The sequence below is a fragment of the Meles meles genome, chromosome 17 (assembly GCF_922984935.1).
Source record: "Meles meles chromosome 17, mMelMel3.1 paternal haplotype, whole genome shotgun sequence".
Classification (NCBI taxonomy): Eukaryota; Metazoa; Chordata; class Mammalia; order Carnivora; family Mustelidae; genus Meles; species Meles meles.
Window position 1 is genome coordinate 37,158,262 of NC_060082.1, and position 16,015 is coordinate 37,174,276.

General features: G+C 41.7%; 1 protein-coding gene across 2 annotated transcripts in view; it reads right to left on the reverse strand.

Moving 5' to 3' along the window:
• Positions 1-16,015, reverse strand: part of KCNH1 (potassium voltage-gated channel subfamily H member 1) — a 388,389-nt gene that overhangs the window by 115,867 nt on the left and 256,507 nt on the right. For both annotated transcript variants that reach the window (XM_045983592.1, XM_045983593.1), the window contains exon 8: positions 951-1,150. In XM_045983592.1, the coding sequence (XP_045839548.1) occupies positions 951-1,150 (200 nt within the window). The remainder of the gene's footprint in view (positions 1-950; positions 1,151-16,015) is intronic.

Here is a 16,015-nt window from a genome sequence, read left to right on the forward strand (position 1 = left end):
TGCTCATAGAAAATGAACACAGGAGATAACTGAAGTGAATAGAAAGTTCACTGCATCTTTTCTCTGTTCTTCCCAGCCACCGAAGTTTCTCCACTTTATTGAAATGCGTCTAGAATAACGCAACTCTTAGAGAACAATAGGGATTTATGGCTGTTTCCATTTCACAGATGGGAAAACTGATACCTTAGCATTAGAGAGAGATCTAACTGAGGTTTTCCTCAAGCCAGTGAGACTAAGGCACAAACCCTTGATAAGTATTCACCAGACTTGTCTGATGAAGAGGATTCCCTGGGCAATTGTTAAAAATGCAGATTTTCTCCCTCACACCTCCCCCTCCTCTAAATCCGGAATTCCATACATTTGGTATAGAGGCTGGAAATCTGTTTAATAACCCCAAATTCTGAGAATCTTATCAGAGCTGAGACTACAGTGAGGCAACGGCCTTGGGCTAAATTCTCAGTAAACAATATAAATTACAATTTAATACAATATTTTAAAAAATCAAAATCCATGCAAAAAAAAAAAATCCCCGATGAACAAAATATCAAAAATTTAAATAAGGACAGAATCAGTGGCAGGGCTGGGCCATCTCAGAGCCTGAGGTCAAAGGAAAATTAGTCACGATGATGACCTTCCCCGGGATGGCCCTGAGCCTTACCATCACACAAGTTTGGGAAATTCTGCCCTGGACAGTTTGACTTCCAACACCTGTCTTCTCCAGGAGAGACACACTGTCTTTCCAGTTTCTTAAGTAATGGCTCTTAATCTCTTAATTGCTGGTCTTTGAGCAAAGTCGATCTGGAAGCCACCAAAACTTTTGGGGGTAGGACTTGGTAACCCCAACTACCCAAACCTCAGCCAGGCTTGAGAAACCTCTGTCCCAGGTGCACCTCCGTTCTCCCTGGGAAAGCCGACACACGCGGCTCACCTGAGCTTATTGCCCTCCTTACCTTCTCAGTGTCGATGCCTCTGGACATGGACCAGGTGGAAACAATATAATCCATGACTCGCTCACTCAAGCCCTTTGGCACCTGGTAGAGCTTCAGGAAGTCCCGAACGCTGTTGAGCATCTCATGGTACCGGTTGGTGTTGGCGTACATCTGTTGGAAAATGGTCGTCACGTTCCCGAAGATGGTGGCATACAGAAGGGCTGAGGAGAAGAGACAACATGTGAGTGGGCCTTCAACCACGGCCCAAGAATGCCCAACTGGCCAAGAGCAGGCCAGTGGCCAGAGCTGTTCTCTCCAGGACAGACTGTCCTGACCTCTTCAGAAGAACCTCACGCAGCAGCCTCTGGGAGTGGACCCATCAAAAGAGTTGCCTGACAGCAGGCCAGTAGGACCAACAGGTGGTAGGCAGGACTAGGATGGACAGGACCTGGCATGACTGTGGCCAGAGCTCAGAGGCAGAGAAAAGAGAGCGGGGGTAGGAGCAGTGAGGCCAATTTATACTTCTTGACCCAAAAAGTTTCAGCCGTGCCTGAGGCCATCAGTCAAATGTGTTATTCTATATCAGCCCAAGTCCTAACCTATCAGCAAATAAACTTTTTCAAGAACTGCTAACGTGCTAAGTACTAAGCTACCTGCTGAGAACAGGATGGTGTGAGACCCTCAATCCTGGCTCTCACACAGCAAACAATACAGTGTAAAGACAGACCTTGAATACATCATCACAAGTAACTAAATAATAGCAAATCGGCCAAGAGCAATGAAGGATGTTATTTATACCTTGGCTTCACACTGACTGTTAAGGTACAGATAAAGACAACAATCTATTCCACTGTGATGTGGCTCCTGGGGAGAAGAGCATGACTGCGATATGGCAAAAGTAAAGTCGGGTCACCTCTGAGATATGACCAGTACCTACTATGTGCTTCTCTGGGTACTTCTACGTTAGTGTCAGGAAGGAGGACCATTATGGCATCACAAACCCCACCTTCTACCTTTAACTCCCATTTGCCCTTGAAGGCTGAGCTCAAGGGTTTCACTTCCAGAAAGCCTTCCTTTGAAGTTGACCATGACTTCCCAGGCTTGAAATGGTATATAAGCCATTTTACAACCATATGTGTCTTTCTTTGCCTGTGCCTGTATGAGTTGCTTGAAGACTAGACCCATCTTTTCCTTGTCATTGTATCCCTGGGAGCTAACACTAAACCAGTACCCAAAAAATATTTGTCAAATTAGTTTTTAATAAATAATACATATATTATTTGTGACATTCACACGTTTTTGCTTTTTTAAAATTGAGTGATTATTGACATATGATAAACTGCACCCTTAAAATATACAATTTGATAAGCTTTGAAATATGTATACACCCACAAAACCATCACACAGTCAAGTAACTGAACACTTTCATCACTTCCCAAAAAGTTTTGTCATGTCCCTTTATACTCCTTCCTGTTCCCAAGCAATTGCTAATATTTTCTCTCACCATAGGTTAGCTTGCATTTTCAAGAAAGTTCTATAAATGTAATCATACAGTATGTACTCTTTTTAAATGTTTTAATTAGATATAATTCCTATACCATGAAATATATCCATTTTAAAGTGTACAACTCAGTGGCTTTTATTGTATTTACAGAGCTGGGTGACCATCACTACGTCTAAGTTTAGAATATTTCCATCCTCCTCCCAAAGAAACCCCCTACCCATGAACATCATTCCCCACTCCACCCCCATGCCCTAGCCCTCGGCAAACAGTAGTCTGCTTTCTGTCTCTATAGGTTTGCCTACTCTGGACATCTCATATCAATTAAGTCCTATAATATATGAACTCCTATGGCTGGCCCCTTTCAAGTTCCTCCATTTCGCAGCATAATTTGGTACTTCATTCTTGTTCAATGTTGATTAAATAATGTTTGACATATTGACAATCCACATTTCATTTATCCAATCATCAGTCCATGGGCATTTGGGTGATTTACTTCTTGGCTATTAAGAATTGTGCTATTATGAACCGTCAGGACCAAGTTTTTGTGTGAACATGTTTTCTGTTCTCTTGGGTAAACATCTAGGAGTGGAATTGCTGGGTCATCTGGTAACTATGTTTAACATTTTGAGGAACAGTTTTCCAAAGCAGCTGCACCTTGTTCTGTTCCCATCAGCAGTGTATGAGAGTTCCAGATGTCCCCAACACCCCTTCAACACTGTTATTATCTGTCTTTTTGATTACTGCCATCCTAGGGAGTAAGATCTGTTATCTCATCCCAGATTGGGTGTGCATTTCCCTGACGGCTGGTGATGTTGAACATCTTTTTGTGTGCTTATTGGTCATTTTTATCTATTCTTTGGAGAAATGTCCACCTAAATCTTGCCTATTTCTCAGTTGGGTTGTTTGTCATTTTATTATTGAGTTGTAAGCATTCTTTATATATTCTGGATAAAAATCCTTTATCTGATAGATATGATTTGCAAATACTTTCTCAACCATGTGGGTTGTCTTTTCACTTTTCTTTTTGTCTTTTCACTTACTTGATGGTATTGTTTGCACACGAACATTTTTATTTTTGAGGTAGTACATTTCGTTTATATTTTTCTTTTGTACTTTTTTGACTATTTTCTTATAATCAGAATAATTATTTTCAGATTCATCCATATTGTTGCCTTATGAGTAGTACATCCCTTTTTAAAAAAATTATTTTGAAATAATTATAAATTCCCAGAAAGGTGTAAAGATAGTACAAAGAGAACCTGTATACCCATCACCCAGTTTCCCCAATGGTTCCATCTTGTAGAAGTAGAGTGCAATGTCAAAACGAGAAGATTTATGCTGCCATGAAGTATGTGTATGACTCTGTCATTTTATCATCTGGACAGGTTCATGTAAGCAGCTCACCATTTAGAAGACAAAATGTCCCATCACTGCAGAAATCTCTCTTGTGTTCCCCCTTTATACTCATACTCCCCCAGGGAACCACAAATCTTTTTTCCTTTTTTTATAATTATGCCATCTCAAAAACATCATATAAATGGAATCATGTAGTATGTGAACATTTGATATTGGCCTTTAATACTTAGCAAAATGCCCTGGAAATGCATCCATGTTGGTGCCTGTGTCAGTGGTTCATTCCATTTTGTTCATGAATACTGTCCCACTGTATGGAGAGGCCACAACGATTTCTTTCAAATGATCTTACTCAGGCTTAGCTGAAGACTGAGAAGGGAAAAAATCAGAGAGAAAGGCATAGATCTAGATGTAAGGGAAGGAAGTCTTCAGTAGTCTATACACTCAGGCTGAATATGGCTGCCCAAGACACTGAGGACAAAATTCTACCCAATAAGAATTATAAATGAGGACTGGAAGGAGGGCTGCCAGTTCTAGAAAGGCAATGGGGAGTGCTTATCAATCTGAACAAAAGCAGCCAGAGAAAAAGCAAAAGTAGTCAAAGCCTGAATAATGCAGACACAGCTCTTGGAAGCTCATAAATTCACTTATGCACAAGAGGGTCAAATCTCCAGCTTCCTGCCTCCTGTATCAGCAAGTGTTCCCAGAACCTGCCTCCCAGGGCCCCCCCGGCTGGCTCCCTTGCTCCCAGCGAGTCTGACTCTAACTCAATAAGCCTCTATGGCAGTCGTGGCTCGGCTCTGTTTTCTAGTCCACAATGAACCAGAGGTCATGCATGAATAGTAAGAGGTGGCTTTCTCAGGAGGGCTGCCAGAAAGCTAATTTAATTTTGAGCTTAAAAATATAGTTATACCAAATCGATACAGTAAAAATAGCTCTCTTGCCCATGGCTTGAGAACTAGGCTCACATCGGAGGCACTGGGGTGCTGGTCAGACCATTAAGGCAGTGATGACACATCTGTCATTTACAGCCCACGGCTGCTCTCATGCCAGTCTGCTTCTGAGACATTCTAGAAGGTTAAAGGTCCTCAGGAGGGACCTATTTAATTATTATCACTATTAGAAACATTATTACTATTAAAAATGGATAATTTGTTCAATGTCCTTGTCTAATTTTATATGAAGTGAGGTTATACATTTTTCATGCATACATTTTATTTATTGATATCTCTGGATAAAGCACTATGCCTTACATACTCACAACCTAACTGGGAGAGATTGCCTATAAGTCTAGCTATTGCTTGAACTCCAGTGTGCTGTGGGGAGGAAGACAGGGAGACTGAAATGTCCCTGCACAACAGAGTCTCACAGGGCATATGAGGCCCTGGATGACTCTAAATGTGAATTAGTTGGGTCCCCCCTCTATCCCCCATGGTAGGAAGGCCCTTTCTCAATCCCAAGGCAAAATGCTGATTTGCCTAAGGGCAGGTTTCTTTCTCTCTTTGAGCAGTTTAAAGTTAACACTGTATCAGCAGGAACTCTGGGTCCCACCCAAAGAAAAATAAACACAGTATTCTCTGGCCCGAAATTAAACGTTTGCTGCATGGAATTTAGAGGAAGAGTGGCAAAAGTTTTTGTTTCCCTTTTTAAATTTTCATGTTTATTTGTGCATACGTACACATACACATAGTTTAAAGAGTTAAGTGGCCAAAACCTCTTTTGAAGTCTTTACTCCCCTAGATATTCTTTCTTTTCACCCAATTTCCCATTCTGCAGAAGCACCCATTTTCCATTGTATTAAGCTGATTGTTTTGCTATTGATCTTCATAGTTCAATGTCATTCTCAAGTCACCATTCATGATATTTCAGGCTTAGGAATTATCTGCTGGCCTGAGAATTTAGCTCTCTTCTGAGAATTTCACTCTCTTCTCCCCACTGCCCTCCAATCTCACACTCATTTCCCACAGCTCTTCCCATGGCCCCATTCTCTAATGTAGTTATAGCATCAATTCGGTTAGATAATTATCTGTGCGGATATTATTGTAACTGGATGAGACATATTCACAGCTAAGCCACACAGGATACTCAGGTCACTTTTCCTTTTCTACAGTGTTTCCTTTTCCCTATAGCTAATAATGGTCTTTTCGTTTGTTTAGTTATGTATCACTGATTTGCCTCCAATTCTCCCACAGACAAAAGTTCTTCCTAATATATAATAAATACCGTAGTTAGCCTATCAATATCATTTCCACAAAGAAATCTTTCTTGGGGGCACCTGAATGGCTCAGTTGATTAAACATCTGACTCTTGATGTCAGCTCAGGTCTTGATCTCAGGGTTGTGAGTTCAAGCCCCACATTGGTCTCCATGCTGGGCATGGAGCCTACTTTAAAAAAGTAAAGAAGAAAGAAAACTCCCCTGGAGGCTTCTGATCTGTTCCCTTGGCAGCTGTGTGGATGTCTCGGCTCCAGCATCCTGGGAAGGAGCTTCATTTAGATCCCCTGATTCCTGTATCCCATGGTTTCACTTTCTTGGTTTATTAGTTTTTGTTGGTAAAGACATCTTTTTGTAGTTTTATGAGAAAGGGTATATGGGAGCAACATTTTTGAGACCTAATGTTTACTCTTACAATCAATTGTAAGAGTTGGGTGTAGAATTCTAGATGTGAAATCATTTCGCTCATTTCTCAATGGAAGCATTTCTCCATTGTCTTCTCTTGCTGTTGTGAAGACAAAAGCATTCAGATCCTTATCCTTCACACTGAATCTGTTTTTTCCTCTCAAGAAACTCCTTTTCCACAATGTTCTGAAAATTCATAATAGCGTGCCTTTTGCTGAGGCTCAGTTCTCATCCATTGTGCGAAGATTGCAGTAAGTCCTTTCAATCCAGGAATTTATGGCCTTCATTTCAAGGAAATTGTCTTGGGTTACTTTATTTTCTTTCTTTTTTTAAACTTGCCTCCAGCAGATTAAAGTGAAAACAAAAGGGAAAAGAGAAGGGAAGAAGGAAGGAGAGGGGAGAGGAGAGAGGAGGGGAGGGGAGGGGAGGGGAGAAGGAAGGGGAGGGAAGAAAAAAGAAAGCAAATATGGAGTGTGGGGACAGTGTGGATGGGGTGACAGAAGGATAAGCATAATAAGGACACTTTTTATTTCTAGTCAGTTTCTTTTTTTTTTTTAATCACTTAAAAAAATTATTCACAGCTTCTTAAAAGGTAAGGAAGAAGGAAAATTGAGAGACTGTTCTATTTTATGAACCCACGATGGAGGAAAACCCTAGTCAGAAAGAGCAAATCAAAGGCATTGGAAATGGAAGTAAAGCTGGTAGGTCAGCCTTGAGGCTCTTCAGTGGGACAGAAAAGAGATGTTGCAGGAGTGAGTTTGGACATAAGAAGTGTATTTTGCAGGCTGCAGTTCCAAAGCCCCTAGTTTATTCTTTGTTTACCCTTAACCTGCTCTCCAGCTCCCGGGTCTCCTTAGCACTCCAGTCTAGAGCCAGTGTCCATACTGCTACCCCATCTCTCATTGCTGTCTCTTTGGGACATCTACTCCAGCTTCCTGAAGCGAGACGGGCACTTAATCTGCCTGCTGACATAAGGGAGTGAAGATGTGAAGCGCCGGCCCCTGTGTTAGCAGAGCCTCTCTGGAGTCCTGGGTGACTGGCTTCTGCAGCGCTGTTAGCCCCTCACCTGCATACATTTCATCATCAGTGGGGTAAACAGACTTGTGGGCTTCTTTAGGAAGTCGGTTATTATTCACAAAATTATTCCTGTGGGAAAGTATACCCCAACTTCTAAACGACTCTGCAGAGCATAATTTACTCCTAAACTCAAGAAGGCTAGAAAAAAAAAAAAAAAAACAACAAAACAACAAAAAAACCAAGCCATTTCTGTAGGTGTATCAAAGCTTAGAGATAAAGAACTAATGAGTCTTTTTCATCCTTGTAATAGTTTAAAAATCACTGCTCTGTTAAAAATCACTGTTTATAGGTTTATCCAAACTGACTTCGTTCCATACAGAATTCCAAAAGATATATTAAAACAGAATTTAAAGAAGACTACTCACACCTATGCTTGTTTCTGACTCTTAATTCCCAGCAGAATTAGATCATCAGGCCTTTGTTAGCTCTTATGATCTGGCCACTCCATTTGGCAGTGATGGAAGATGAGCTGATGTGGATAAAACCATGCTGATACCTCTGACATCTTTATTTTCCCCTTTTATGCCAAATACAGAAAAAGACTAGAAAAGCATGGGCTGAATGAATACACTGAGTGAATAAGTACTGATGCAAGAAACAAATCAGGTAAAAACATAATAATTTGAAAAGAGAATCCTTAGAAATGGAGGTAGGCTTTCAGTTGTATCCATAAAGGATTCTCTCAGTCCCGTCATTGGTTTCCTCCAGTTTTTTGGGACGTGCTGACATATAACATTGCATTAGTTTAAAGTGTATAACACAATGATTTGATATATGTATATGTTGAGAAATGGTTATGTATGTTTAGTTATATAGTTAATAGTTTAGTCACATAATTAATTGGATTATTTCTTTGATGGTTTCTTTCCCTTCATTTTCCCCCCACAGGTCTCCTGTGAATCAGGTGCTGGACTCCTAGATTAATCTGATTTTATTTTTCTCTCCAGTTTCTTCCTATCACTTTATGGAAGATTTCTTCATTTTATCTTCTATCCACCCCCCCACCCCCCCACCCCCGCTTTAAGAGAGAGAGCACGCACGTGACAGGGAAGGGACAGAGGGAGAGGGAGAGAGGGGATCTTAAGCAAGTTCCATGCTCAGCACAAGTGCAAGCCCAATGCAGGGCTCAATCTCACAACCCTGAGATCATGACCTGAGCTGAAATCAAGATTCACACGCTCAACCAACTGAGCCACTCAGGTGCCCCATCTTCTATTCCTTTTATTTAGTTTCCATTCGATATCATACTTTTCATTTCCCTCAGGTTCACTAAATGTTGCTTTTTTAAAAATAAACATATAATGTATTATTTGCTCCAGAGGTACAGGCTTGTGAATCATCAGGCTTACACATTTCATAGAACTGAATGTTGTTTTTTAATAGCATTCTGTTCTGTTTCATTGACATTAATACCTTTTGTCTTCTGAGAATATCAATAATAGATATATTTTTACATTTTCTTACCCCTGCTTGGTCTTTATTTCCTCACTTATTTGTGTTTGCCTGCCTTTCAGATTAGAAATATATAGTAATCCTTACATGCCTGCTCATATTTAAGAGTGGGCCCCTTGTGAGTATGAGTGGGGGTTGTCAACTATGAGAATTCACTGTAGGGTGACCTGGCTGAAGTTTGTGTTGAAGAAACTACGGTGCCATCAACTTTAGGATTGTCTTTTTGGACTCTCTGAGTTCCTAGAGAAGTCCTCAATCTCTTGGGAGTCTAGATGCTTCTCTCTCTCTCTCTCTTTTTTTTAAAGAATTCTGGTTCTGTGTTCTAAAGAAATATTGTAGAAATCCTTAATTTGGATCTATTTATTTGGAAGAGTTTCAGTTTTCTTCGGCTGCCACTGTGTTATCCTTCTTTACCATAAAATCTGGAATAAGATTTCTGTTCATGTATGATCCTCTTCGACTCTTTTATATTTGGAAAACTAAAATCTTTCTTTGAGGGAAAATTCTTGATTATTCTGCCATAACAGATCATGTATTAACTTGTAGATTTGGTGGTTTGATCCTGTTTAGTCACTTGCTTATGTTTCCAGAAGGATTTCTTGTATTGGTGGAAAGAAAGATGGTTGGGGGGATATTTTTGTTCTTGATGTACCTTGTTTTAAAACTAGAAATCTGTCCTGTGGCATGCAAAAGAAAGCAAATTACTTTTAAAAGAAAAAAAATGTTTTTGTTGTTTTGTTTTGTTTTGTTTTTAGAGAAAGAGAGAGAGAGAGCATGAGCAAATGGGGAGGAAGGGTGGAAAGGAGGGAAGGAGAAGAGGAAAGAAAATCTTGGGCTCTAGAGGGTAGGAGAAGAGGAAAGAAAATCTTGGGCTCCCCTAGTGTGGAGCCTGATGAAGGGCTTGATCTCATGACCCTGGGATCATGACCTGAGCCAAAATCAAGAGACAGACTCTTAACTGACTGAGCCATCCAGGACCAGGGCAGGGTCAAAATGCTTCTTAAACAAACTTTCAACTAGCCCTATTCTTAGCACCCCCTTCATCCTCACTTCTAGTGGCACTATTGCCATAATGCCTGAGTCTTTGGGGAAGTTCTGCTGTCAATCAAATTATTGTTTAGATTTCCCCTCCATCACCTTAGGGTTCAGCTTTCTTTGGTCCGCCAAGTCAATCACTGCTTTCTAGCTTTCCACTTTATTTTCCTCACCTCTCATGCTCCTTGTCCTAATGCATTAATGCTCTAAAAGGACCTTTCTTTTGTTGTTGCTTTGGTGGGATTTTGGGAAGGATCAGATGCAAATGTGTGTGTTTTGACAGCCATGTTTACTGACAACCATACAGATGGTTTACAAAGGCAATTAAGAATTGCTGGCTCTGGGGCGCCTGGATGGCTCAGCGGGTTAAAGCCTCTGCCTTCAGCTCAGGTCATGATCCCAGGGTCCTGGGATCGAGCCCCGCATCGGGCTCTCTGCTTAGCTGGGAGCCTGCTTCCTTCTCTTTCTCTCTCTGCTTGCCTCTCTGCCTACTTGTAATCTCTGTCAAATAAATAAATCTTAAAAAAAAAAAAAAAAAAAGAATTGCTGGCTCTGGCCCAAGGTAACCCCTCACAAACCTGGAAAAAATAGTTTTCAAATCTTCAAAGCCAAGAGCTCAGAGCAATGTATGTAGTAGTCATAAAAAATAGCACAACCTAAAGGTGGGTACCATCACTGCTTGGCAGAAAAAAAAAATAAAGTCCAATATCAGAGAAACAACATGCAGAGGCCAGAAGCCAGGGTCTTGCCGACTCCAAGGCCATCCTCCACTAAATCATCGACTCCTAAGTTTCAGTGTGTGTCAGAATCACCTGGAGGGCATTTGACACAGTTCTGGGCCCTTGACCCCAGAGTTTCTGATTCGGTAGGTCTTGGGTGGGCCCTAGAGAAAGGAGATCTCTAACAAGTTCCCAGGTGATACTGTAACTGCTGGGAACCTTGAGAAGCACAGTACTATGATTTTCTAGCCTCTTTCACAATTCATGTTTTATTTCAGGCTATGTTGACAAACTCTATGGACATAAATGTTGGTTTTGATTTGTTCTTCATGGTCAAGGTCCATTATATATTTACCAATTTCTTTTTTTTGAGTAGTTTAGACAGATCAAAAGGAGAGTTGTTTTTCTATAAAAAGCTCATTTCCAGGATACAGACTGTACTATTCCCCCATCTTTCTCCACTCCATCCTTTCTTCTCTCCTCCCTGTTCCCCTTTGCAATTCTATTCCCACTCTGGCTGTCCTGCCACCCCCAGACCTCGTAGATGCCAACAGGAAAAACCAAGGAAGCAGAAGCCCTTTCTAACCCCTGTTTTTGAAACAGATAGTGCCTCAAATTCAATATCTATTAAGATTATGGCTTGTTGCTCCTTGTTTTAATGAGACTTAATTTCTTCATTTTTTTGAAGAGAAAAAGAAAAAGAACTCTTGTTATATGAATTTCCCCTACAATAAAATCTCCAGTCTTATGATCCTTAATTCCCCATTAGCCGCCATTTGATTAGGATGAACTGCTCATTAAGTCATGTGGCTGCACTGGTAGGTTGGGGTAAAAGTCATTAACACACACAACACTGGCACTGAGAGCTCAAAGCAGTCCAGAGACATCCTTTCACTTCCAAAACATTAATGAGATTATGCAAGTAGAATCTGAAAAGTCAGAGAAGGAGTTCAGAAATTGAATCTTCTGCTTTCTAGGTCAAGCACAGCCCAGCAAACCCGGAGAGATGAACCCAATGACTTCTGCACCCCCAGTATTATCTGCTAAGGACAGGAAGATGGGGATCTTCTGAGTTATACCCTCCTGGGTTCAAGTTCTAGCTCAGCCACTTAGAGCTGTGTGGCCAGAGGCAAATTACTTTGCTGCTTTTCCCTCCATTTCTGTCAGTTTGACAAAAGAAATATCACCTGCTCACTTCCCTGCGTTGTTGGGGAAACGAGACGATGTGTGAAAGTACCCAGAGTACTCAGTTGGAACAAAGAGATCTTCAAAGTTATCGTCTCTTTCAGCTATTGTCCTGGAGTCAAACCTAAGGACACACACATGGGAGGGCATTTCACTAAGACAGCAACCTGGAACACTAGCCAGAACGGGAACTATTATCTTTTAGTTGCACAGACAGACTCAAAAGTTATCATAATAGGAAAATACCGGAGTCCAGAGAGAGGTCTTAAACGAAGCTCATCCTGCAAAAACCGAGGCCTGCAGAGGAATCTCTAAAATCCATAAACGCTGAGAACTTTGACACATCAGCTGAAATACTGACCACGTGGTGATTCTGGATGAAGCTACTCATAGATTAGAAAGGACTGAAGAATTAGTGGATGCATACAGGAAGGCAGAGAGGGTATGGAGGAAGGCCTGGGAACCAGACTTAAATCCTGGTTCCATGTCATCCGGCCCACAAGACAGCAGCACATCTCATTTTGTTCATGTAGTATTTTTGGTCTTTGCTGCTGCAACTGCTCGTGCTTATCCTAATGTGATCACAATGAGCAGACGTGAAAAAAAGTTTATATTGGTATAGTAACCGGCAACCAACTTTTAAAATCTTATTTCCTGTGTCTTGAAATCCATGGCTATGGATCTATCTCATTTTGGGGGAAGAAATGAGTAGTAACAAGGGGAAGACAAAAAAGTGATTACTGGGTTACTACAGCAGATCAACACGGAGTAGGAGAACTCTGTACTTTGGAGACAAAAACTTGCAGTTTGGGAACCTGGTTTCAGTACCAACCCCAGGACAATTCTTTCTCCTCTTTAAATATCTTCATATAGAGGGGCGCCTTGGTGGCTCAGTGGGTTAAGCCGCTGCCTTCGGCTCAGGTCATGATCTCAGGGTCCTGGGATCGAGTCCCATATCTGGCTCTCTGCTCAGCGGCGAGCCTGCTTCCCTCTCTCTCTCTCTGCCTGCCTCTCTGTCTACTTGTGATCTCTCTCTGTCAAATAAATAAATAAAATCTTTAAAAAAAAAATCTTCATATAGAATAGAGTATAGAGTTAATAATTACCTTATAGTTTACTTTTTAGTAAGTGGGATAATGTAGATAAAATGCTTATCACACACAGTACCTGGTACATGATAAAATGCTCAAGAAATATAACAATAATTAACAGCAGTATGTTTAAGGACCATTTCTGGAGTCATCATTTCCTGGAAACATTCACTTACTAACTTAATCATCTGATGTCTCAATTCAACCAACATTAACTGGATACTCAGGCATGTCATGCTCTATGCTGGGAAGCAACATGGTGCGGTGAAAATAACTTGGTCTCTGACAAGAAAGAACCCTATTGGCCCTGCTACTGTCGGGGCGGGGGGGGGGGAGGCAAGAATTTCTGTCCCCTTCAAGGGTCCTTTCTAGCTGGACTAAGAATCAAATTGACATGAGACAGATTAACAGGAAAAAATCAAATTCAATAGCATACATACAGGGAATCCACCTAGACATGGCAATTCCAAAGACAGTTAGGTAAAATGAGGTCCATAGGTCATCTTGGACTAACAAGATGGGGGTAGGGGTCTGGGACTTCAGAGGAAAGGAAAGCATTTCACAGGGCAGTAAGAAGAACAGATACTTGGTAATTAAATGTTTGCCCTACCATACAGATGGGGCACTCAGATAAAATTTATTTCTGCTAATAACCCTTATTCTGAGAAAGACCCCCAACTTAGATTCTTCTATGTAGTTAAGGGAAGGGCAAGAGTTTCTCTTGACCCCACAGAGTGTTGGATGTCGTCAGCTCGAAATAATCTTCATGCCAAAGTGGCTCAGCTTGGGGCATTTTGCCCCTGGCCCTACAAATTCAAGTCATAAGAGCCTCAGTTTCCTCATTTATGAGAGCAAGAGCAAAATCTTCATCTCTCGGGATTTCTGTGAAGATTCAATGAATTAACATGACGAATGCCAGCCATAGTGCTGGCATGGGATAGATCCAAAATAAATCTTAGTTTTCTCTCTTGACCCACCCAGTGTTAACATCCCGCCATTCAACACCCTGAGACTCAGTTCCCCTTGCCTCTTGGCTTTGAGTGGGTACCTCCTACAGTGATATGTAGGCTTGTGCTTTTCTATAAACAGAAGACTTCCTGGAATGCAGGAATTTATGGGGGTCAACTTAGCGACTTCTTCCTCAGCATTCAGCAGGTGCTCAGAAGGTGCTCTTGGCTAACTATTGAAGAGACTGTCCCAATGAGGTGAGTGCCCTCAGGTTCAACTGTACAAGGTTTACAATGAGGGTGGGTTTTTTCCACACCTCACAACCATTTCTCTGACACCGGCTGGTGTCCTACAATTCAATTTCATTCTGAGACCATCTGCCAAAGGCAGCATCAGATTCCACAGGTTAAAAGCTCAGTCCCACAAGACTGCCCCCAGTTAAAGATGCCATTTGCAAGTCCAGATGGCTACTTGTACTTCTGATAATGGTTCCCAAGAACCCCTCCTTGGGTTCAGTTACTTTGCTAGAGCAGCTCAGAGAACTCAGGAAACCTATTTACTCACTAGATTCCTGGGTGCTTACAAAGCATATTAAAGGATAGGAGTCAACAGTCAGATGAAGAGACACACAGGGCAAGGCCCTAAACAAAGGAGTGTCTGTCCTCCTGGAGTCTGGGGCCTGGCATGGCACTTGGAAGCATTCTGGTTCACCAACCTGGAAGCTCTCCAAATCCTTTCCTTTTAGGTTCTTATGGAGACTTTGTAACGTAGGCACAACTGATTTAATCATTGGCCATTGATGAATGAAGTCCATCTTCATCCCTCTTTCCTTCCCAGGAAGTTGGGGGTGGGGGAGGAGAAAGGGGGCGGAGGGACAGGTAAAAGTTCCAACCCTCTAATCATGTGATTGGCTCTTCTGGCAACCAGCCCAGATCCTTAGGTACTTCCAGAAGTCACCTCATTCATACAAGAGACATATTTATTGCTGTCGGCACAGGAAATTCCAAGAGTTTTAGGAACTCTGTGCCAGAAACATGGAGGAAAACCAAACATATATTTACTATTACAAATCATAACATCACACAAGGGCTTCACAATGTGGCCTCAAACCAGGAACATCAGTTGCTTGGGCAGTTAGTTTGTAGACCTACAAATTCTCATGCCCCCTCCAAATCTACTGGATCCAAATCTCTGGGGGTGAGACCCAGGAATTTGTATGTCTTCAAACTCTCCAGAGGATTTTGAGGCATCTTCAAGTTTGAGAAACACTGTTTTATACCCCTTGCATCCCCACTATTTCCCTAATAAGTTGTAAGTGTAATGCTCAATTCCAAGGGAGGAGGATGGTCAAAGGGGGAAGAAATACTGGGCCATACTGAGGAGGCAGGATGAGGCCAAAAAGGCAGCAAAACTTACCCCACCAGACAGAAAAATGACAGAGAAGCCAGGAGAGAATGAGGGAGTGATCCCATAGGTCAGTGGTACCCTGATGCAGGGGACACAGATAGGAATGACTCTATTCCACTCCGAATGTCCTAATAGCATGGTATCCTCATTCTTCCCCAAGCTGGAACAGCTATTCCCCTGAGCACAGAAAGTGCCCCCGAAATCAGGGAATATAAAACACTCATACACTGCCTACTTTATAACAAGAAAAGCCTGAAAACTCTCACTTAGTATCTTGCTAAGAATAGCTCAAAGTCCTATACCACGCTGAAACTCTGCTGTGTTGGTGAATGTCACTTAACAAGCAAAATTCTTACAGGGGAGACAGAAGGTTATTTTCAGCCATTTCTCATCTGTCGAATAAAACAACAGCTCCCACGCCACGGTACCCCATTATCCATGCAGTCTGTGCCACCTCATTTCAACCAGTGTTTTAATAGCACCACAGATAAAAGCACAGCAATTTCCACAGGCAATTACCTCTGCAAATGAATCAAGAAGGTCAGACACAGGTTGGAAAGGTCTCCAAATAATCTGCTACTTTCACTTATTTTGTGCTTGCTGTGTTCCTGATTGCAGGGAGACAAACAGTTACAGTTATACCTGGCTGAAAAGGTAGACTGCTGCAGCTTTCCCAACCCAGGTCTTGCTTGATGTC